Source organism: Pseudoliparis swirei, chromosome 2, assembly GCF_029220125.1.
Source record: "Pseudoliparis swirei isolate HS2019 ecotype Mariana Trench chromosome 2, NWPU_hadal_v1, whole genome shotgun sequence".
In the NCBI taxonomy this organism is placed as follows: Eukaryota; Metazoa; Chordata; class Actinopteri; order Perciformes; family Liparidae; genus Pseudoliparis; species Pseudoliparis swirei.
In genome coordinates, this window is record NC_079389.1 from 7216856 (window position 1) to 7242863 (window position 26008).

Below are 26008 nucleotides of genomic sequence, written 5' to 3' on the forward strand. Positions count from 1 at the left end.
GATTCTTGAGGCACTGGCGGGAGTTGAATGGCATCACTGTGAAACACTTATTCTACAATTAGTTGAAAATTTTTTTTTTGTCACTGGCGGGCCTTACATTATTTTTTTTTAAAGTTTTATTTTTGTCACTGCTGGGGCTGGATTTTTTTTTTTTTAAGTTTTTTTTTTTCACTGCCGGGGCTTGAACGCAGGACTTCACGTTCACCAAACAAACACGCGCTTCAACCCACTAAGCCACAGCATGAAGTTTCTTTTCAGAATCAGAATCAGAATCAGAATCAGAATTGTATTTATTGCCAAGTAGTACAGCCATGAGTCTTCTTGGGAATGATGCAACAAGTTTTTCACACCAATACATTAATCCACGGGCAGGTTACAACACTTTTTAATGGGATGACATTTAAGGGGGCACATTTTTTAAATGAGTAAAAATGTGTTACGGCTCACATTAAAAACCATACTTCACAGTCGTCATAGTTGCAATTCTATTCATTCAACAACTGAACACCATGTACTTTAATACAAATTCTAAACATGAAATAATATCAATAAATTGTGTCTCTTTGTGGTGGTTTTGCATCTCTGTGGTGGGGCCTATCTCCTCGTATCCCCTGCTTGTGGCCTGGAGCCTTGGCTGGGACCGGTGCCTCCACATCGCCCACTCCTCCATGTACAGAGCTATGTGCAGGGACGCAGATATTTTATCTCTATTGTCTCAATTTCATTTCTGCTGCTCGCCCACCTTCTCACTGGCAGGAAGAGAAGTCTCCTATGCCTTGGTGGTGGTGGAGGACTGAAGGGAAATCACACTGAGTGTCTTGGCAGCTTCAGCGGCCCCCTGGAGGCACTGATCGGGAACGTTTCAGTGAGAAAAGGGAAACAGGCGAGAGACAATGCTGTTTTGGATTTGTTATGTAAGAAATTAAGATTTGTGCTATGTTCTTGGTGATCTCAGTTATGTAATAACAAATTATTTCCCAAGTCAACTTCCCACTGATTACCGCAGTGTGAGGAAACACGTTTACATGTTTATATTAACTCTAACTAAACGTGTCATTCCGCCAAAACTAAAAATGTTTTATGCATTCAACCTACTGTTTCCAGAGTGAATAATTAATAATTTACCTGTTGGAATTTGTTATTTTCTCTCTCTCTCTGTCTCTCTCATATATATATATATAATATATATATATCTATATATAATATATATATATACATATATATTATACAAATCCTCTATTCCTCAACCTTTAGAAGTTTGCATATAATCTAGTGGTCTATTCAACCTGACAGCCACAGGTTTTTTAAAAAACATTTCCACACAATATCGTTCCCTGGGGGTGTATTCACCTTAAGAATGAATAGATGATGGAAATGAGATTCCATTTCTATTTTAATCTCTGCAGCAGCAGCTGCATCTCCTACCCTGTCATCATTTCCCACCAACTCTGAATTCCAGGTCATTAAAGCCAAAGCTAGACTTTTACATTTCTCCAACCCCCACAGCTCCAGTCAGTCTGGAGTGAGTCTGGAGCCACACGCACAGACACACACACACACACACACACACACACACACACACACACACACACACACACACACACACACACACACACACACACACACACACACACACACATGGAATCACTGACTATAGTCTAATTGCCTGTGCTTCTTGGATTGGCTTTCTTAAAACCATGCCATCTCCTCTGTTTGATCCGTAAATACCCTAATTGCTTGTATTTTATTACAATTGATGCTTTGATCAAATGGACGAGGGCAGGCAGTGTGTGTGTGTGTGTGTGTGGGTGTGGGTGTGTGTGTGCGTATCTGTGTGCGTTAGTGACAGGCTCTATGTATATAATTAACAATTATAACACACTTGATGTATATTCTGTTAAGGTAGATCATCTGAAATCAGCAACATTTGAATGAATTCTTCTGTCGGTTAAATCACATCTCTGATTAGTTTTTAACAGTCTTTGATTGAAGCGTGCTCTCCTTGAGCCAACAGTTCCCATGAGGCCATTTTCTCTTATCACTGTTTTCAAAACAAGAGAGTTTAAGGGCCTCACATGAAACCAACACTTGGAGTTCCCAAATCTTCTTCACTCATAAGAGAACCAGCGGGGGGGAGCCTCATTACATGCTCTATTACATCATATATAAAGGCAGCAGGATTACTGAGAGTTGTATTACTGCCACATTTCTGTTTGCATGAATTAGGCGAGAATTATTTCTTGAAGAGATTCTCTGCCTGACCTTATTTAGATTTGATCAGATTTATATAAAACTTGGGGACAGTAGGCTATGTCTGTCTGTAGTTATGTATAACACATGGTGTATTGCTGTCATCAGGAGGAAATCATGCACCATTTGTTTTGGAGCTGCTCAAACCATGCACCATTCCTGTCAGACATCTTTGATACGTTATCGAGTATCTGTAGTAAAGAGACATGACCAGACTTAAGAAGCGGTGACGGGTGGAAATCTGCCAAACCAACATGACTATAAATGAGCGTAAGTAGAGCCCCTCTAAATCTCTATCCACGCATATGTCAGAGTGTTTGACAGGTTTTGTTTTGTCCTCGTTTTTTTTACGAGTGTTGTTGCTTCGTGCTTTTATTTGGTCTAATAATGCATTGGTCTTAGTGTATTTCATTGTTGCAATGTCGATTGTTGTTATTTGTCGTTTGTTGTTGTTGTTGTGGGGAGTAAGTGCATATTGGAAAAGTTCAATACAAATATATCAAATTATTATAAAAGTGGAGCTACATTTCCTCGTCTTGTTGCTTTGTGTTTTTTTCTGTTTATATATTAATGTACAAAAGAACAGGCTGGGAATGTTTTGTCTTGAACCACGTTCACTAAGAATACACCAAATCCTTCAGCTGTTGTATAAATCCCTGCAATTAGTAGTCCAATTTATTATTTTAGAAGACTACATAATAGTGACAGATCCTATAAATGGAAGTCTGGAGTCTGTGAGAACAATTTTAACACAATGGTCAAGAAGTAACTGCGACAAAGTCGGAAACATTCATCAGAGTGTTTGTGCATGAAGCTGTGAGTTTGTTTACTGTCAGCTTTTCCCCATCTCCAAAGTGTTGCTCTTTAAATGTGATTTTCTCTTCCAATCTAATCTGATGGAAAAACTAAGAAACGTCATCGAAATTCCAATGTGCATGCAGGAGTGAATATGTTTGACCCCTTATGACTGAGAACGGACAACAGAAAACACAAAGTGGGTCATTCTCCAGCAGACTTGGCTCCTTTCTAACAATCGGTTTATACAACAACATTATACATATCACTGTGCATTAATGCTAAATTAAATGTGAGCACTACGGGTCATTGTGTGGCTTCGTCCCAATGTCACACAATCTGCCTACCAACACCTCAAAAGCTCGCGAATCAAAGCTTTATATTCGTGTTTGTTTAATTAGTACAAAAATGGCAACACATGGCTATTGTATCAAGATTCATGTGCCGGACTATTTCTTAACAGGGATTAGTCTAAAATAAACCACTTAACATTGTGGTTGGTAGTGTAATAACCATATATTTGTGCTCATGTATTTAGATTGTAAAATCCGAATCTGAAACAATTAAAGTCATTTCAATTCTTTCTACGAAATAAATCATCTATATTTGCATATCTGGACACCTCCAGTGATTTCTGATAAAATACACAATGTTATGATTTAGGTGAACTCACACTTTAATGGCGGCAAATGTTCCAAAATGCTGGAAAAAATATGCATCACCATTAGGGCAAGGTGGATAATGGGGAAAATGTTGCCTCTAATTGTGTAATTTCTCCCTTTTACATCTCACTCTCTTGATTTCCACAACCCCTTTTCTCTGCGCTGCTCCCCACATTTCATCCCCCGCCTGGAGAGCATTGAGACTTTAATGCTCCACTGACCAATGTGACGATTAAAGCAATTTAAAGGCTCTTTTGTTGGGTCTGAGCATTGGAATCTCCTTCATCCTCAAAACTGCTGGGCTGGCAGGGTGCTCCTCTACTCCTCAGGATAACAGCCTCGTGAACTCACAGCCCCTGGATTAAAAGTGCACAGGGCAGACATGGCATGTTGTCATGGACTGCTCCATCCCACACAGACACCCCGGGGACTGTGCTGCAGTCTGGCAGCGATGGGCGTGGAGGCGTGGCTCATGCAGCTCTTTCATCTTGACATACTGATGTAGAGGCTCTCAGCTGGAACAAACACGCTGTGCTGTCTCACACAGCCGCAGTGTGTCTGAGCCGCTGGTTTACTGATCCGAGAACGGGTTCACATATAAGTTAGCGCCTAACCCATGAAACTCAGGGGGTTGATTTCAAGCTGATTTCATTTATATTTTCCAGTCCGCTCCCCACTGGGAATTCAACATCTCAAGATTGTTTCCTTGAAAGTCCTTCTTTGTTCAACTCTGCAAGGACTTGAGAAAAAAAGGGAACCGGAGTGCGCAGTGACATTTTAAAAAGGCCAAAGAGACAAAGCTACACAAATTAGGCTGATTCCTGCAAAGCATTCGGTAATCCATTATCGTTAAAGCTATTTTGGGATAACGAGAACATGAAACTGCGTTTGACCATATTTTACCACAAGCCCAAATGATGCTGCTGAAAAGTGAGTGATGCCGGAGGGCTTCTGGTTCCTAATGAAGCCCACTGAGACTTCTCACCTTCAGCTGCTTTCGCCCTCTGCCCGCTCTCATCCGGCTGGTTAGAGCACCTCAGCAAGCAAGAAAGCACAAACAGGTCACACAGGCTCGCTCTGAAGCTCCACTTACACCGAGCTGAAGGGGGATGTTGACAAGCGCCTCCGAGAACATGCTGACAGACACTTTTCACGGATCTTTTCACCGCCAATTCTCCCAACAGGCCACTTCCAAAAATTATTTGGCAGGCAAATCAAGGAAAAAGGAAAACCCAAAACACAGAGGAATCTGCCTTTTTAATCACCTCTAAAAAACATTTAAGCTTTAAAATCAATGTGTGGTTGCGCACATTTTGTGACACAAGGGATTAACTACAAATCCATGTTGCCCAAAACTTAAGGGTTTATCCCCAAAAAATACATTTTCTTAATAAACTTTATTGTTTTATGATACTGTGTAAGAGGTTATCCTATTTATTGCACAATCTGTGCTTCTATTGTTAAAATGCAGAGTACATTGTTGCATAATCCTCAAATAAAACGAGGTGTTTCAGCTCAGTCTATCATTCATCAAATTATGTGACCTTGAAGAAATTTCTAGTGTAGCAACTGTAAAAATATATATTTTTTACCGTATGTCTCGAATAATATGTTTCAATTAGCTGCATTTACTGTTCAACCACGTTAAACTCAGTTAAAAGGTCAGTATAAAGAAACAAAGCATTGTCCAGTGCAGAAAAACACAAAAAAAGCAGAATGTCAATAAATGAAAAACATATTTTAGTCATATTTCTTTGTCAAAGTGTTGCATCTGAACTCACTAACAGGAAATTAAGAGCATTGTGAGTGCAAACAAACACAGATCTGAGTCCAGTTCCTTTGTCCAAGCCTCTGTTGCTCCAGACTTTTTAAAGAGACTAATCAGGGTTTACTGGCCAAACCCTGTTCAAAATGGTTAATTATTACTATTACTGGCCAAACCCTGTGCAAAATCATTTCAAATCGCAGGACATAATTATCCCCAAAATAAATATAAGACTTGCATTATCAATATTTCTTTTGACATGATTAAGGCAAACCCTTTGCATCTCCTGGTGTAGGAGAGTGGCTCAACCCTGTTACGTATAAAGAGGTTTAGCAATGACGTAGAATTACAAGTAGGAAAAGCAGAGTAGAAAAGAAGAAGTGTTTCACGCACTTTTATTGTTCAAGTGTCAAATGTAACAGTGTCACCATCCAGAGAGGGAATAATGAGGAAATGGTCACATAAAAAAATATAAAATCAACAATGAAAATGGTCACGCGGGGCCAGTCTGGTTCCCGTGGCAGCACAGATGTGCAGCCGAGACGGTGTCCAGATGCTGACATGTGTTTTGGTTTGCACATTTCCACAGCCTATAGTTATCTCAAACAATTAGAGTCCTTTTTTTTGTTTACTAGCCATGCACAGTTGACAGTTCCACACCCGTTGAGTCGGTGTCTTCACAGGAGCTGGCACTTTCAATACAAAATATGTACACTGCCGTTTATTATTGTTATTATCATTGCCTTCGTCGTCACTATGTGTTACTATTTGAATACTCTGAGCACAGAAGGAATGAGATCAGGATGTTGACACTCTTAAGCACCCTAATTCATAGTGATCGGAGGAGAAAAAGAATATGTAAAGCGTGACAAATGTTGGCATCTTCACTTTAAATGTCACCAATTCCTGAAAATAGTTGCGAGAGATCATCTGAAGAGATATTCAAAAACTGAAAAGATGAAGTCTTTGTCCCATCAGGATGAAGCATTGAGTTATATTACTACTCGGCAATCTGAGTCTCACAGGGCAAAATGAAACATCACACGATATGTTAAAGACTCTGCTATTGTATCTCAAAGTGAGAAGATAGGAAAGAGATGACTGCACCAGTGTGTCAACAAAGACACTGACTTGTCTTACATTTTCTCTCCATTCCTTTATTCATGACGGAAAAGAAATATATAAAATAAATATATAGAAGAAAATGGAGGTGCTTTCAGGTCACCTCTTTGGTTCAGCCCTGTGATGAGTAGAAAAAACCTCCAACCATCAACGCACAAACTAAACTGGGAGAACAATTGTACATACTGTAAATCAAATACTCCTAACTATTTAAAACAACTGGAACGTATACATCTGTTCTTGAATGTGTGTACTGTAGCTACTTGCAACCTAGTTATGGTAACAACAAAAATGCTTCTTTTGTAACAAGACCAGGAGAAAACACCTTTTTACTTATTTATAAGAAATTATAGAACAACCTAAAGAGTAACTATCTGAATCTGTGATTGATTGCTGATGATTCCCCTCCCCCGCAACTCAAAAGGATGAAAACACACCCAAATAACAGAAGAGAGTAACAGAAGGCATGTTCCTTTTTGTCACGTGTCAATTTCTCCTGCGGCAAATTCCTGGCATTCCTCGCTTAAAATGTATTCATTACTCGCATCTCTTTATTAATGATTATGTCACTGATGATTTTATGCTCCGTGGAGTTAAACTCCATTGCGCTCAACCATGAATTTTTCATTCGTCTAATTGGCATGTGTGTGTGTGTGTGTGTGTGTCTGCTGTGGGTTGGTGGAGCGTCCTGTGAGTATACTTTTTGCCTGGCCTGTTCCTGGAGGCCCGGGGCTATTGTATATTGCAAGAGGAGCAGCACGGGTCATCCTTGTCTGGCTGGGCGGCGTAGTCCATCTGCCGAACGATCTCCGCGAACAGTTCGTCTACCATGGTTTTGCTCTTGGCCGAGGTCTCCATGAAGGGGCAGCCCCACTCCTCGGCCAGGGCCTGACCTTCGCTGGACGACACCTCCCTCTCGCTTTCCAAGTCCACCTTGTTCCCCACCAGGATCACGGGAACCTTCTCGTACCTGAGGACAGACACAGAGCCGCGTCGGGCTGTCAGACACACACATCAGATGTGCTCACAGTTTACTAAGACAGTTAGGCTTTCAGAACTTGGTATTATACACATTTTAAAAGCATTAATTGGCACCACTAATTAAAACCTGTATTCTCTGCATGGGAAAAAACAAAAATTCCATAATCCATAGATTTCACTTTGAATTGCACTGCAATGTGACCTTCAAAAGTTGCTTTCTTTAAATGGGAACGTTGGATGACTTAGCCTCATTTATTACTTTTCTTGATATGTTTCTTGGATTTCAGAAAGAGCAGCAGAGCATCCTGATTGAGTCTCTGGTCTGCCGGAGGACAGACATTCATGCCATATATCTAAGACAATAGGAATTAATATTGTGACTATTATCCCTTCTTCACACTTTACAGGCTAAAATACTGTATGCACATATAAACACGCCTATCTTAATGCATGTGTATTTACTGAGGTATTCAAAATCCCCCTTCAAAAAGAGTCACATTAGTCAATGATGTCATACTTTCAGAGTATTCTCAAAGAAATGATCAGTAATGATAAATAAGAATACAACATTCTCTGTGATTGCTATGATGAGCATTTCTATGGCCTGTAACACGATTACAAATACAATGCAGATTATATTCAAGTGCTCAAGTGATATTTAACTTTACTACCAAACAGAAAAACGGTAGTTCATTCCTTCTTTCTTTCTTTTTTGGTTTAATGGTGGTTGCTATCCCTCATGGTGCATTTCTGGTAAATAATATAGTTATTAAGAGCACATTTTAACATGCATAGTCTGTCTCAGCACGGCAAGCAACTTTATGTATGCATCACATCAAATTACAAGTAAACTCCAGGCACGTCTGCAGCTTCCTCTCCGTTGTTTATGCAGCACATTTCATTTGAAGGTTAGTGTCGTCTCTGTGACTGATTGCCGACAAATTTGAATATAACGGAATGAGCATCGACATATTTTTCTATTGATGTTTTAGTGACTGCAGAGTAAAAGGGGTGATTTGTTTGTCGTCATAAATGCCTAGACTTCAGCTTCAAGGCGCTTTATTCATCACAGCAGGGACAGAAAAGTATGGCAATGACAACCCTATACTGAGAGCCTTTCAATACAAAACAAAACTAGAATGGGCACTCGGTAGAGCGCATACCTTCGCATATCACAAGATTGGGCATTGAATTATGAACATTTTGGCATTAGTTGCATGCCAATTGGACAAAAATTTATCGTGCTATGGTAAAAAAAAGAGTTTGACCTTTCCATGACCTTGACTTTGACCTTTGACCCGACTGATCCCAAAATCTAATCAAATGGTCCCCGGATAATAACCAATCATCCCACCAAATTTCATGCGATTCAAGAACATGTTGACCTGTTCATGACCTTTGACCTTGACCTTTGACCCGATCGATCCCAAAATCTAATCAACTGGTCCCCGGATAATAAACAATCATCCCACCAAATTTCATGCGATTCGGTTCAATACTTTTTGAGTTCTGCGAAAGATTTTGACCCGTTCATGACCTTTGACCTTTGACCCGATCGATCCCAAAATCTCATCAACTGGTCCCCGGATAATAAAGAATCATCCCACCAAATTTCATGCGATTCGGTTCAATACTTTTTGAGTTTTGCGAATAACACGCATACAAATAAATAAATAAATAAATAAATACACGGCGATCAAAACATAACCTTCCGGCATTTTCAATGCGAAGGTAACAAAGGCATACTTTAGAAATCATGTTAAAAGGACCATCATTAAATATATAGTCACGATAATAAACATGGGGCTAAGACAAGTCAGGAGATCACCGAAGTTCTGACTGGAGTACAAAACATTCATCCCCATCAGATCGCAAGACTACGTTCAAGTGTATTTTAGTTTACTTCCATGGACCCTGGCACACACTCAGGGACTCATTTGTGTTTTCGTGTGACTCTTATCTCTCTTTTCACTTTACATGACTGTACTGAGTACTTTGCTTATTGTTGACATCTTTGAACTATCTTTTGCAACATACATTAAAAAAATGTTGAATGCAGGGAGAAATCAAGTCTACTCCTTGAATCTTGATGTAAACCTGACCGTTCCACTGAAATCATTTTAAAAAGACAATCTGTAAAAAATAATCCGATAAAGAATTTGAGCATAGGTATACAATCTGACAGTCATCTTATCTGTCAGCTCAAACAGGGGAGAGAAGTCAGGTGAAGAAAGTATCATTGTTTACTAAAAAAAGATTGTATGTGATAATAAAGTCTTGACTGCGTCTTTGACGTTTATGGACTGATGAGTTGATGAATCTGATGAATCTGCGAAGACTGGGCGTAGATGGGGAGGCGCGTAACAGCAACATGAACGTACTGAAGGTACAGACACCGTCATATTTAAAAGGAGATGATAGGCCAACGATGTAATTGTGTCGTTGTGCTATTGGACAGAAGAGACCAGCTGATCAGAACAGCCCATATCATGATTGACAGACCCAAACAATGACAGCAAGGGAATTATGAGCAGTGTTGGGCAAGTTACTGAAAATTAGTAATTAGTTATAGTTACTACTACTTACTTTAAAAAAATTAATTGAATTACTTACTTTACTGTATCAAAGTAAATTAAAAAAGTAATTTAAGGAAATAAGTAACTTTTTACTTTTTTTTTTTTTAATGTCATGAACAGTACTGAACAGTCAAAATAAACAAATATATGTTAACAACCTATTTATCAATCAACAGGCAACAGGGTTCCTTCAAGTAGGAGTACAAAAGTCCCTTTTTAGTTAACTTAATATAATACAAAATAACTACAAATTAAAGTTTATTTTTTTTGTTTTAGTACATTAATACCATAAAAAAGAAGAAAGTAGTATACAGTATTAATTAAATAATTGAGAAAGGTGCTGCAAAGGTGCCTTGAGGTGCGTAATATACCGTTGCTGTGGGGTGCTAGTATAGTAATTATTTTTGTTTAAATGATAGGATTATAGGAAAATAAATTTGTTATTTTAATTATTTTTTTTTATATAAAACCAGCATGTGTAAAATTCAAATCCAGCAACAAAACGGCGGACCCGAAACCAGCAAGTGGCTGTCAAAACCCCAATGCCTGGCAACGGACCTGAGCTGTTGGGCACAGGGTCGGAAGTGCGTGGTGGCCGGTGGTGGAGGGAGGGAGAGGGAGTGTGTACGTGCGGGAGATTAGGCGGGGTAGGGTAGAAGGGTCGGAAAAACGGGAAAGCGTTGGTTACGCTGGGCAGTTGGCGGGTGCGAACCGCTGTTGATGACGAGCGAGCTGGGAGCTGAGGGGAGCTGCCTGTGTGTTAGTAATAATAATAAAGGAGCCGCGAATATCATCAGTCCCATAACGGTCGAGCGATGTCAGTATCACCCGAGACGTTACAATATCATTGCGCCACTGTCCCGCGATTGTTCAATCAGAGCAGCTAAAGCTCTTGTCTTCTTCTCAAGTGTTGTAAATTTCATTTTTCAAGTAGAGTAACGCGAAAAAAACGAACTTTCAGTAACTGTAACTGCGTTAAATTTAGTAAACTACAAATAAATGATTATGAGTGACTGTGCGTGAGAGGAGTGAATCACAGATGTATGAGAAATAAACTGCAGGCCTAGGCATGCACGAGTATCTTCTCCCTGACTGAACTTACGCTAGAGCTTCCTTTGTGGGTATTAAAACTCAGTTTCTCTATCCACAACATGACACAATGAGTCATTTGAAATCACCCACTTGTTAAAGTATTGAATGTATTTTCTAACTCAGATGGCTGCTGAAGAAGGAAGGAGAAAATAAGAAGAGAAACACAAGTGTTACTCGTTGGGTGGACGAATGGATTTTGACTGTGGGAAGAAGTTCTTCACGGAATGAACCGGGGCCGATGCTCGTTGCTGTGAACTGCCGCTGAACCTCCGTGCCGCCGACCATGTCTCATGTAAACACCGAGTCTGAAGCCGAGTAGAGAACAGGAAATGGGTCGTAGAGCTCTGACCCCTGTGGGGAGAAGCAGCTATAAGCCATGCCATATTGCTGGAGTGCAAAATGTCCCTTTGGCGCCGGACTACTGAGTGGACAGCGAGAAAATGAAATAGCTCACGCTGCACTGGAAGGGACGGCTGTGACAGTTTCACCAATATGAGCACGACATAACTCTTTTGACATCGGGGAACATGGCGGCCCTCTGGACACAAAAGAAGAGCAGGACGAGATCACAAACATCACATCATGCAGAACCACAGGTTATTATTCCTTTCATCCTTATCTTTGAGCGCTCTCCATCTGTTGGACCCGCCGCTTGCACCGAGTTTAAATGTCTCCGTTCACGACGGTGACCAACATCGTCCGATCTAATCTCGGAGTCATGCGCCCGAACCCCCATCAACATCATTAGAGTTTTCGATAGCGGCCCTCGCCCGATGAAATATACATGCTTCTAAATTATTGATAGGAAAAGAACATCTTCATCCTTGATTGCTATGGCAACCGGTATACACGGAGCTGACTAATGCTGGAGCGAGGCGGAGACGGCAAAAGCACCAGCTGTGATACTTGTTCAAGTCAAACTCTCAGAGGCCAGCGGCTGTCGGTTTTAAATGCACGTTAAATCAGCTTAAACTTCCAGAGGACACGGAGCCCACTTTGATCGACTCATGAATACTTTATCCGGGGTGAACTTTAATCTCAACGATCCTGTTCTGTTCAGGATCGGCTCCGCGTGCCGAGAGGAACTACGAGGATTGGAGCGCCGATCTTCGAGGCGGGTCGGCGTGGCGCCAACGCGGTGATCGTGTTCCACGAGCCCCGAGGCAACGACAGCTTCTCTACTTTAACACGCAGCCCAGTGCACCGGTTTCATTCACTGCATTCCTGCTGCCAATAAAAACCAAACCAAACCATTACTACCCTGAGAACTATTTCAGACCCCATATCATACATATATTGTTAATACTTTCTTCTTTTTTTTTGGAGATTGTTATTATTATTCTCTTCTTCTTTTTTTTTTTTTAGTCTGCTACTGCTGTTTGTTTTTTAAGAATAATTATTACAAAAAACCGATTATACTTGTATAAAAGGGGATGTGACAATAAAAACTTGAAACTTGAAACTTGAAACTCAGTGGAGAGCATTCCTTGAACCTTAATAACCCCACCTTCAGTAAAACACCCTAAACATAGTTTTTGGTGAGCAGATTGGAAGTCAAAACGTTGATAGCTTTTATAGCTGTACTTGTTTTCAGAAGCCAAAAGGAGCTCAGCGTTAAGTTGGGCGTTTATATCACGCCTTACAATGTCTTGTTATGTCCAAACTAACAGTCCAAACCCCAATAATGTTCAATTAAATTTGAGAGTCCAGGAACCTGTTTTAATAACATCACATGTTCTGGAACCAGTGAAACCAGCTGTAATAAGATAAGATAAGAGAATCCTTTATTAGTCCCACGGTGGGGACATTTCAGGATCACAGCAGCACATTAGAGCATTAATAAAAATAAAAGATACAAATAAAACACAAAACACAATAACAATACTAAATACTTAGTATTGTAATATATTATTATCTTAGTAATGTTGCCATTTTTACTCAAACTTACATAAATGATAAACCACTTATCACAACAGTTGCCAATTAATTAAGCGAATGACGGACTAATCATCTCAACTCCGTCACATGATGCCCAGACGATACTTCAGTGGATACAGATTAAAGATTGAAATCTTATAAATCAAAGAAACTAACAGGAGGAATCCAAAACAAGTCTAATAAGGTGATTTCAAACACTTAAGTTTGCAGTGTCTTTTTAAATGTATTTTTTAAACCATAACGGCGGACCTGACTTGGTCATGTTACGTTAGCTCATTTCGGCGTCATCATAACACAAGTGCAGCACAAAGACATGTGGCACCAAAGCAGAGGATCTATATATAGTCATAATAACAGTCCCAGGAGGCGGGAGACAGCGGCTGCCACGGAGACCGAGTCTCCCTCGACATAAAGGGTGTCGGCCGTGGCCGGTCCACGACACAGAACACGTACGCGGCGGTTTACATGGTTTAGACGTGAGCCTTCAATGAAAAATTAATAACATTCTTGTGTTTGTGCTGTGACACAAACACCATGTCAGGCTTTAGCCTTCAGCTCGGGAGCTTCAGACTCACAGTAAAGAGACATCCACCGAGTCAGAGAGCTCCTTTCCTCTGACACAGCATTAAGGGGAAGAAAGATTTCCTCAAGAATAGATATCTGGGACATCTGTGGTAATCACGCTATGGTGAGCACATAAATTCTGCATGAGATTGAAAAAAGACAATTGGAGGGACACGACATGAAATCTATTTTGGATTCTGAAAACAAATGATCAGCTTCCCTCAGAGTTTCGTTCATAAGCTGTGGAAGTGACTGGGGTCATTCTCGTTTGGGGAAGGCTTCTCTAACTTTGTCAAACTAAATGTATCAAATAAATACATTCATCTCAATTCAATGGATTGTCGTTAAAAATAAAATATCGTGCACCAGCAATTTGGTAAAAAACATTTGAAAATCCATCACAATATTTGACATGATGCTTTTAGAGGTGCTTGCAAATATTGCAAGTAGCCATATAACTTGTTGGCTTAGAGAGCGTGCTTGTTAATAACTCCCTCAGCTATGCGCTCAAGAATGCACATAAATATATAATTGAATTGAACAGAATTGGACCCATCATGTTCATCTATTGTGACTTCAGATGCTCATGCCAAAAGAAAAGAAACTTCCCCAAACAGATCAAAAACATTAACAATGTACAAGTGTTCATATAAAGATGAGATTTATTTTACAGCAATGGTTTTGACATTTTGAGAAATATGCTCATTCATTTTTTTGGATGGAAAAGTGTATTCCACTCTCTAAAATGGCAATAATCCTCTCATCTATGGCCGATTCAGCTCCTGGAGTCAGTATCGGCCCAGTATCAGAAATTAACAACAAGCGGACAGTAAATAATAAATATCCATTACTGCACTTACATGATTTTAAAGCAAAACTTAGAGCTTTTCCTGCATTGGGCTGATAGTGTCGACACTGGAATAATATCCTCAGTGTCATGCAAATTGAGCCTCTGAACGATTCAAAGCATATTCCTCTTTATGGAAAAGCAATCCAAACAAATTCCCAGTGCAGTGGCACTTTGCGTTTCAAATTTTAGCTCATGTACTTTGTACAGTAAAAGGAGGAATTTGTCTCAGACGACATAATTACCGAAGGGAGATAGTCCAGGGACGTATTATTGCTTCAGAAGGATGAGTCTGTCAAAACTCTACTCGTTTCCCTATTTGGACATGACTTGGCCAGCGTCTCCATCATCTGTGAATAGCATTAGCTCTTTTTAAGGAAAGGGGGAAGCTGATCATTTGTTTTCAGAATCCAAAATAGATTTCATGTCGTGTCCCTCCAATTGTCTTTTTTCAATCTCATGCAGAATTTATGTGCTCTGGATTTGATACAGGTGATTGACTTCTGTCTTAACATGTTTTTGTTATTGCTGGCTAATAACATGAGCCGATAGCCTGGCTAGCAGCTCTGTGAGCATAGCTTTGAGCTAAATGCTAACTCACAATCACAATGCTAACGGGCTGATATTTGGTGTAATGTTTGGCATCTTGGTCTGCTAAAATTGGCTAATCATCACTAAACATTAAGACAATACTAATATCATAAGTTTGGCAGGTATTTAGTCACAAACAAAAGCTTTGGACAAAATGGGCATAAATTGCGCTATAGTGGAAAAGTTATAGGATCACCAAAGTGATTACAATCCATCCTCAACACAGACGTGCTTATGAACCAAATGTCACGACAATCTACCTAGGAGTTGTTTATCCATCCAAAAGTTGTAGCGATCAACCGTAAACTGCTTTTTAGAATTGCCGGCCTGTTTGTCCATTTATCTAAAACTTTCTCTTTTCCACTCGTGCCACCCTCTCTTCAGGGCGGTCTCCTAAAACAGCAGAAACAACTGGGTGGAAATCTGAAAACACCATCGCGTACAGCCGTGAACACGTGTTTTTGAAAGCCAAGCCAACTGTTAAGTAACAATCACTGAACTTTAGCTCAGTTCCTTTGCAGTTTTCACAATAGACAAATGTAAGATAATCTGTCTGGGAAAGCTGGGAGACTTTAGCTCCTTATTGATCTTGATCCTTTCAACCAGTTGGCACATGAACACGCCACGGCACGATGAACTGCATGTGTGCTGACAAACTGTGCTCTGTTACACCTTTCTTTTTCACTGCCATCTTATAGCACCTCTATTTACTTGATCTGTTGGCTCACTAATCCCCACATATACCGAGTGTATCGTGAGCTGCCGTGATGAGGTCCCCGGCGTTCACAGGCCTTGTGTTATCATGGCGCCATGACCTCTGTGCTAAAGCCACTACCAGCCGCCACTGATCGATGCTGACGGGGTTCGGGGTGAGAGCGACGCACAGCGGCCCCTCTGACCTGAGCGAACACCGATATGCCAGCGACAGGCCACCGATGTTTGGGCGACGAGGAGGAACAGACGGGCCGCGGCAGTGATACGGTGTAATGTTCAGGACTGCCGAGACCGGCGTCACAAAACGTATTTCCAAAATGTATTTCCAAAATGTAGCAGATAACCAAATTCGTCAATACGATACAGAAACTGCTGACGCTGTGGTCTAAATGATATCCTGGCTACAAGTCGACCATCCCTTCGTTAATGCCAAAGGAAACATGTTTTGGCTGCAACTAATTAATACGTTCATTATCTGTTCATCTGCTTCGCCTCAGTTTGTGACAAAGACAAAGCAGGCCAATCTTCTCAAAAGCTGGTATCTGAAAATGGTCATGTAGTTCCTCAAATCGTGCATGATAAATTACTAAAAAGATTAAGTGATTATCAAAATAGTTGCTGACTGTTTTTGTAGATTAGCTAATCAATAACTCAGCAAATTGGCTCTAAATGTCCACCCTTTTCCCTGATGTTCTCTGTTAGCAGAACACCTTTTCATGCCTCTATTTGTTGACGTCTCTTCCCATCTGTTTCTCTCCTACTGCATTCAGATTGTCTACATTTCCCGCAATGCCCTTAAACCAGACCACAGAACATGCCTGGACTTGTTGCATTTCCTCTCTGGTTTTAAGAGGGCAATTAGCAGAGAAGGGGGGAGGGGGTTCAGGAAGGAATGATAGCTAAATGTTATGTTATCTAAAACATAAAATGTCTTGATATTGTAGTGCATGGAGCTATCGTTGGTATTCCTCGTGATCTAATGATTGAAAGCGTGTGTCTAATTGGAGAACCTATAGAATGAAGTTGTTCCACTTGGTTGGCTGTCCGCCGGACTAAAATCAGAAGAAATCGACACGGTGAAGGATCCAGAATCGAATGTGACTCTAAAATCATTCATCTTGTTTATGTACTGCTGTGAATATGTGAGTGCATGTATTTCAGTTTAAAATAAATAGTATTTATGAGACCCCCTTCTGCATTTAATAAATGTCAATCATCTGAAATACATCAATGTTGAATCCATGACTTGACAGTCATGATTATGGGTGGTCAAATGTGTTCCAGACATTAATATAGCTCCATTGCCATACAGTTTGGGGAAATCATCTTTGAATGAAATGTTTTGCCTTTGTAGTTTGTTCACGGCTGGAAGGATTCTGATGGCTATCAAGTCGAAGAAAGTATTTGAATCGTGTCTTCTTTATAACAAAGAGGATATATGCGAATAAACAAAGAAATATGCATTTAAGAACTTTGTCATTTAGGCGATTGAACTGAAGACTCGCTGTGCACCGACAGTTTTAACTCCACTGCTTCAAACACAATCTAAAGTTGGAATGGAGCCGACAAAAGCACAGGACTCTGAAATGAACCGCCGTGGAGGAGGAGCGTGTGAAGTGAGATGTTTTTGCTTCAGAAAATAAATCCTGCTGTGACATTAGAGAGCACCACCAGACTCTGTTAGTGTGAAATCACACAGCAGCCCGGCTGCATCTGCTGTGTGAGCATTTACATAAAGACAAACATAAAAAGACACAGACATCACGCTGCAGACGGAACACACCGCTTCACTCTCAACTCCGAGGGGGGAAACACGGCGACCTCATTCTTTCATCCGGAGCCACAGATTTATAGGATTGTTTTTAAGATGCAAAGTTCACATGGGGGGTTGGGGGGGCGGGGGGAAGTAATACATCCAATTGTGGTGACAAAGATGGTAACAAATTATTAAACATTTTCAAAATGAGTAAATTAAACTCAAGTTACATAATGGACAATAAATTGGTCCATCAGGACAAAGACCTCCCGCCACACCAAAAGTTTTTTCCCGTCGGCAGTCGGGCTCATCAATGGAGCCCGGGTCCCCCACTGACTGACTCTGTCACCCCCAGGACTACCTCCTCTTCTTCCTCCTTCCTCTCTCCTCCTCCTCCTCCTTCTTCTTCTTCTTCTTCTTCTTCCTCCTACTCCTCCTCCTTCTTCTTCCCTCCTGGAGGCCTCCTCCACACACATGCCACTTTAACATGCACTTTAACTTAAACACACGTCACATGTAACATACACTTTTAACTTAAACACACATCACTTGAAACACACACCGAAACACTTTAACATTATTTGTTGTCCGAGCACTTTATCCTTATCTTTATCTTTATATTTATCTTATCTTATACTTAAGTTCACTGTTGCTGTCGTGTTGATTGTTGTTTGTCATGTCTAATTGTTGCACCTTCCGGCAAAAAAAATTCCTCGTTTGTGTAAACATTCCTGGCAATAAAACTGTTTCTGATTCTGATTCTGATTCTGATAAATGTTCACAACAGAGCTAGAAATGCAACACTCAAGTCTGTATCGACGGCACGGTCCGAGTGCTCAGCCTCATCTTAAGTCAATAGCTGTATCGGTAAACTTAAAATATGCTTTCTCATCAGAACCGTCGTGTCTCTGTGGATCCTCCTGGACTGCAACACATCCACTGACACCTGCAGTGACAGCTGAACCCACTCGGTCACAACGCGGCACTGCGCGCGGCCACCGGTGACTTAACCGGCGGCGGCATCTATGACGCCGTCTCTCTCCAGTCTCTCACTGCGGTCAAGCCAGCCGCCACTTCGAAAAACACAGTCAAGCCAGCCCGCACGATTTTTTTCAGTACACGTATATACCAGACATTACGGTACGAGCGTGTGAAAAATAAATCAGAGCGAAACGAACTGAACGTGATGTGACGAAACACGAAACACTAAATACAGATATAGTGATAGATTAAACTAAATGAAGAGATGAAAAATCATGAATGGTATTAATGATGAACACATTAAATGAAATAAAGTAATTATTCCAATATTGGGATATTCTGATTTAGAATTTCAAAATTGTCATCCAGAGATGATCAAGACATTCTGACGTTTGATTTCTAAATGAAAGCACTTCATAAAGAAAATAATAGTAATATATTTCCAATATTTGATATTTCTTTGAAGCAAATCTGTAAGTTTCTTGATAAACATTACACTGCGGTCTTGTTAATGGTGACCTCTGCTAGGCCCATGATTATTCTCATGAGATATTACTGTGTAGATTTTGAATGAATTCAATTCAAAGTTAGCGAAAAACAATAATTATATTAATATAAATATTTGATTTTATTTTACAATTGAAAAAAGGTACAATGCAGTCTTGTTAAGGTGTGACCTGCTAGTTATTGTGTAGATTTTGAATAAATTCACTTAAAGTTTTGAGAAATCAATATGATTAATATTATGGCAATATTTGGATTTTATTTAAAGCAAACCTGAAACTTTCTTCAAAAAAGTACACTGCAGTCTTGTTAATAATGGTGACCTGCTAGACCCATTCATATTTTCATGAGATATTACTGTTTAGATTTTTTAAAAAATCACACTAAAAAATAAATATTATTTATTTAAAGCAAATCTGAAACTTTCTTCAAAAATACACTGCAGTCTTGTTGTTAATGGTGACCTCTGCTAGACCCATGAATATTTTTCATTACTATTACTGTAGAATAAATTCATTCACTTTAAAGTAGAAATAAATATGATTAATATTATTGCAATATTTAGATTTTATTTAATCTGAAACTTTCTTCAAAAAAGTACACTGCAGTCTTGTTATTTGTGACTCAGCTAGACCCATGAATATTATCATGAGATATTACTGTGGAGATTTGAATAAATTTCACTTTAAACTTAGAAATAAATATTATTATTATTATTATATTATATTTTTTATTTTTAAGTAAAATCTGAAACTTTCAAAAAAGGTAAACTGCTTGTTATTCTTGACCTTGGTGACCTCCGTGGAATTTTCGAATAAATTCACTTTAAACTTAGCGAAATAAATATTATTAATATTATAAATCTGAAACTTTCTTCAAAAAGGTACACTGCAGTCTTATTATTGGTGACCTCTGCTAGACCCATGAATATTTTCATGAGATATTACTGTGATTTTTTTGAAGAAATTCAATTTATTAGCGAAAATAAAATAAATAAACACACAAAACCTTCAAATTCTCTCTAATATAACCTTACTGCTTTAAATTCAAAGAAGGCATCTGAATACCCTAAGGTTTAGAACCGATAGGGTCTGAGTTAAGGGCCCCAAAAAGCCAAAAAGGGTATTGGGCCTTGTTCTTGTATTTATGTTTTTATTTATTAGTGCAAAAAAAAATAATAATAATAATATTATTTCCTGGAAAAATTAAATTGAAACAGACATTCAGAAGACAACACCTGATGTTGATGATGATTCTTCACACCCACAAACCAACAACAAGTTAATTGGCTGTGTGACCCAGGACTTGAGAGGGGTGTGTGATTTAAATCTGGAGACCCTGTTGTGAGTTTGGGCAGGATTTTAGCTTTTCTTTTTTAAAACATGTCAGAGCTTAGCTTTCTTTCCCAGGTTTCCAGCCCCCCCAATGGGGGCCCAACCATGGTGGCTTATAGTACTACCCCACTACCCCCCCCAATTTTTACTCAAAAAAACAAACAAACAAAGTGAAAAAGACATTAAGTTAAAAACAACAACAACAACATATGCACACAAATATTTCAACACAGAAACAATTCAGTTATAATTAACCAAATCTACTCATGAGTAAGTAGTAGTATGGGCAATAACTTTTACCAGCATTCAAAAATAATATAGTTAGTTAAAAAAAAAAAAGAAAGGATTTTTTTTTCTTAATTTTTTTTTTTTTCCTATGTGCAGTGTATTTAAGTGAATAATTATTGCGTGAAGGAAATTGTCCTGGATGGTAAGTCAGGGGGGGACCGAGAGGGAGAGAGTCTAATCTTCCTTTGCTCTTCCTTGGGGAAGCAAGCAGAGAGTCCTGGAGAGGGGCAGATTGGAGCCACAGCCTCAGCAGAGCAGATGATCAGATGATCTGCTGCTGAGTCTGGCTCTGTCTGCAGCAGTGGCTGCAGCGTGAGAGGAGGATGGAGGATGGAGGCAGAGATGGGACTGAAGTGCACCCATGGTTCTTTGCAGCAGGTCCAGTCTTTGGCTTTCAATTCATCCTAAGTCAGGAGCCATGAATGCCTTTTTTAGTGAGCTTTTGATGATGTTTGTTATGTTGCTCAGCTGATTTTTTATTATTTAAAAAAATTCAATTCATATAATATAAAAATATTATATATTTCGCTAAGTTATTACTGAATTTATTCGAAATCTCATTTAAAATGAATCTATTCAGAATCTCACAGTGATATCATGAATGGATAATCATGGACCTACCATTAACAAGTTGAACAAGTACCTTTTTTTTTTTTTTAAAAAAAATTTAAATTTGCCATATCATAAATCAAAATATATTATTCAATATTTCATATTATTTTAATCAAAATTTTCTAATTTCCATCAAATCTCACAGTAATATCTCATGGTCATAATCATGGACCTAGCTGAGTGCACCAATTTTGAAGAATAAAATCCAATTTTTGAAGAATATTTTAAATAATATTAATAATATTAGAAATATTATTTCATTAATAATAATTTATTCGAATTTATAATCAAGTATATATTTATTGATAAAATCTCCACCATATCTCATGAAAATAAACAAGGGTCTAGCTGAGGTCACCAATAAGAAGACTGTTTTTAAATTTTTTGAAAGTAAATCATTTATATTAATATAAAATATAAATATTGCAATAATATTAATCATATTTATCTAATAAAGTTTAAAGTGAATATATTCAAATATTCCACAGTAAATTCTCAAAGTTCAATCTTTGAAATCAGCATTATTAAGAATTAAGTAGAAGTTTTATTTTTAAAATAATGTTTTCATATTAATTTTATTTAAAAATAAAAATATTTAATAATTATAAAATTTTATATTTTCTAATATAAAATAAAAAAAAAATCTCCACAGTAAAATAAAAGGATCATAACCTGAAGAAATGAGTGTAACCTCCTTTTTCGTGGGTTTTAACAAGACTGTTCAATGCCTTTTTTGACAAAATTTTAAATATATTTATAAAATTAAAATTATTAATAATATTTATTAATAGTTTATTCTTTCTAATCTAAAAATATCTGGTTCAATTCAAAAATAGTATATTCAATAAGAAAATATTCATAGGTCTAGCTGTGCAAATTTGTCACAAGACTTTAAATTATTTGATTTTACTAAATATTTATTTAATATTGTCTAAAAAAAAATTTTATTAATAAATTTAATATTTAATATCTCTTTATTCTATTCTAATTATTCTCTGAGTTCATTCAGAATATCATAACAATTTTAGAATTAAGTTCCATTTCCAATTTAATAGAAATGATTTAAAAGAATTTAATATTACTTTTAATATTTAAAATAAAAACTATAAAAATAAATCTAAAAATATTATATCTATTAATCTTTAAAAAATCTTTATATTGAAAAGATTTCTGCAATCTTCATGAAATAGAGAATGTTTTTGCAGAACTTTGAAGAGACCATTTTTATTTAATAATAATTTTAATATGAATAGAAATTTTTAAATATTTAAAATACTAATATTTAGTTAAAATTTATAAAATAATATTTCAAAATCTACAAAATAATATCTCATGAAAATATCACGGTACTCACAAGATATAAGAATCAGATTTCTAGAATTAGAGGTCACCAATAACAAAATAAAATTACATCCTTTTTTGAAAAGTTCATTTATACTATTTATTTATAATATTTATATTTCATCAATAATATTTTATCTCCTTTAAATTAAGTTTGAATGAAATCTCCACACAATATCCATGAAGAAAAATTCAGAAATCAAAAGAAGGTCACCAATAAAAAAAAATGAATATTGCAATAATATTAATCAATAAATATTGCAATAATATTAATCATATTTATTTCTCGCTAAATTTAAAAGATTTTATTTTCAATCTCTCAGTAATATCTCATGAAAAAATTCATGGGGTCTAGAGAGAGGTCACCATTAACAACTGCAGTGTGTTTTTTTTGAAGAAAGTTTTTTTTTTTTTTTAAAATAAAAAAAAAAATATAATATTAATATTATTTATATTCGCTAAAGTTTAAAAGTGAATTTTTCAAAATTCAAAATCTATATCTCAAAAAATATTCATGGTCTAGCAGTCTCACCAACAACAAGACTGCAGTGTACCTTTTTTTGAAGATTTTTTTTAAAGTTTCAGATTTGATTTATTTCTCACTAACTTTAAAGTGAATTTATTCAAAATCACACAATAATCTCATGAAATAATAATCAATCTAGCTGAGGTCACCAATAACACAACAAGACTGTAGTTTTTTTTTTTTTGAGAAGTTTTTATTTGCTTAAAAAAAAAAAATATTATTTGCCATAATATTAATAATTATTTCTTTAAAATTGAATTGAATTTATTCATTAATAATAATATCTATCAATAATAATGGATTCATGGGTCTAGCACAGCAAACAATAAGTAATTTTGAAGATTTTTATCAAGAAACTTACAGATTTGCTTTAATAAAATAAAATAAATATATTTATAAATATATTTTATTTTATTTTTTATTTTCTTAATAAAGAATCAAACGTCAGAATGTCTTGATCATCTCTGGATGAAAATTTGAGGTAGTAGAGGGTCACATTAACAAGACCTAGAGTTTTTTTTATTTTGAAATTCTAAATCAGAATATCCCAATATTGGAATAATTACTTTATTTCATTAATGTGTTCATCAATAATACCCATGATTTTCATCTCTTCATTTAGTTTAATCTATCACTATATCTGTATTTAAAGGCGTGTTTCGTCATATCACGTTCACCGGAAGTTCGCTCTTATTTTGAAGACAGCTTTCACACGCTCGTACCGTAATAATGTGGTATATATACTACTGAAAAAAAAAAATCGTGCGGGCTGGCTTGACTGTGTTTTTCGAAGTGGCGGCTGGCTTGACCGCAGTACGCTCTCGACGGGCTATTAACATCACGTCAAGTTTGCAGAAGCACGGAGGAGGTCTGAAGCTCCATCACTGGTCAGCACACACGCTTGCTTTTAGAGCCGCTGGGCTTGATGTGCGAGGACACGAGGAGCAGCGTGGGGGAGACCTGGTGCACCCCCAACGAGATCATGTGTGTGTTGATGTTGTGTAGTCTGCCATGAAGATGCCCAACATCTCCATTCAAGCACAGTTCTCAGACCAGGCCGAGGCCCACCCTGACTAGACCGACCCGGTGTGTGAAGAATCAAACCCACACTTCAACAATCTGGACGTTCACATTTCCCCTGCGCATTATTTCACCCACCTTTTCACTCTTATGATTTGATCCCTCATCGGCTTTATGTCCTGGAAGCTCTGCTGGTTGACGAGGCTGTAGACCAGGATGAATCCTTGACCGTTCTTGATGTAAAGGTCCCGCATGGAGGCGAACTGCTCGGTACCGGCGGTGTCCAGGATCTCCAGCACCGAGGGCGAGGAGTCCACCTCGATCTCTTTGCGGTAGAAATCCTCGATGGTGGGGTCGTACTTCTCGATGAAAGTCCCGGTGACAAACTGCACGGTGAGGGCGGATTTCCCGACCCCGCCGCTGCCCAGGACCACCACTTTGTACTCGCGCATCGTGGATTTGTATCAAGTCGGATACGGTATCGATCTCCGTGGACTCGGAATGTTCACGCACCAAATCACAGCAACGACTCTTGACCCATCGTGAACGAGTTGTCGATAACACCGTCTCGCTCGCCGCTGCTCAGCGATGGCAGAGCACAAAGACGCGGTGGCCCGAGATGGATCTCATTGTAGAAAGTCCCCCGTGCAGGCCAGACAGCGACAGCGAGACGGACATCCGAACACCGCAATTGTCCAGAAATGTGCACGGGCAGGAAGGAAATGTCGCCCGATGATGTGCAGCGTGCGGGTTTTCATCTGCTTGACTCGCCCCTCTCTACGCATCGGGACAAAAACAAACTTGCTCCATCGAGGACACTGGAAAGACGCTGGCTGAGCCCCGAGTTATGAAGTGTAGGCGCGATGTTTCCAGCTCGGATGCCGCCTCTGGAAACACAGCAGCGACTACAAGCACGTCCGCACTTAATTGCAGAACTTGCGTCCCTTTTTGTTTCTTTCTCAGCATCTCTGGCGTGGCTCCGCTTCTCCCTCGCTCTCCAGCGCAATCCCAGCCGCCATACTCTCGGGTGTGCAGACCCACGGCCGCTGCTGCCCAACCGACTGGTCCCCACTCGGCTCCCGTACGGAGCTAGAAAAAACCAAACCGTACGGACCCTCCCTCCTCAGACGGACGTGCGAGCGGTCCAACTGCCGGCCTCCGCGGTCTTTCGACCTCACTCGTGCCCGAATGGGAGCTGCGCGCCGGGGGCCAGTCACATTCAGCGGCTGCGTTTCCGTTCATGTGTTAAAAATCCCCATCATCGGTTGCCCCAGTGACAACCGAAGGGAGCTCGTCCAATCACAGGGCGGCTTGAGGATGTGTAACCAGGAGGAAAATGCACCGGATGCTGTTGCTATGGTAACACTGCATTTTGTTGCTGCTGCCTAACATTTGAGAATGGCGTAAAGAGGTGTCAATAAAGTTGGTAAATTGACTTACTTACGAACCTATTTATTTATCTGTACCAGTGCAAGCTGCTTTATCAAGACATTACACACACTTGTGATGTAGACAATCATTAACTCTTTATTTATGGTTTATTATTCTATTCAATATTATTTTATTTATTATAATTGATTTCATTCAAATGTTTTTCTTATTGTTTAACATTTTTTTAATTTAAAAGATTTTCTTTGCCCAAGCACAGCACTTACTTGCCTTGTGCTGTATACACAAAGCAGTCACAATTACATGTCATGAGACTCACCGACAATGCAACAGACACAACCTGTAAGAAATAATTTATAA

General features: G+C 38.6%; 1 protein-coding gene across 1 annotated transcript; it reads right to left on the bottom strand.

Moving 5' to 3' along the window:
- Nucleotides 1–5850: 5850 nt before the first annotated feature.
- On the bottom strand, nt 5851–25340 carry LOC130204639 (ras-related protein Rap-2a). The gene is made up of 2 exons (XM_056431492.1): nt 24398–25340; nt 5851–7564 (listed from the first exon to the last, which is right to left on the bottom strand). Exons 1-2 carry the CDS (start codon nt 24709–24711, stop codon nt 7327–7329), a joined length of 552 nt encoding a protein of 183 aa, XP_056287467.1. The 5' UTR covers nt 24712–25340; the 3' UTR covers nt 5851–7326.
- Between the last annotated feature and the right edge of the window lie 668 nt (nt 25341–26008).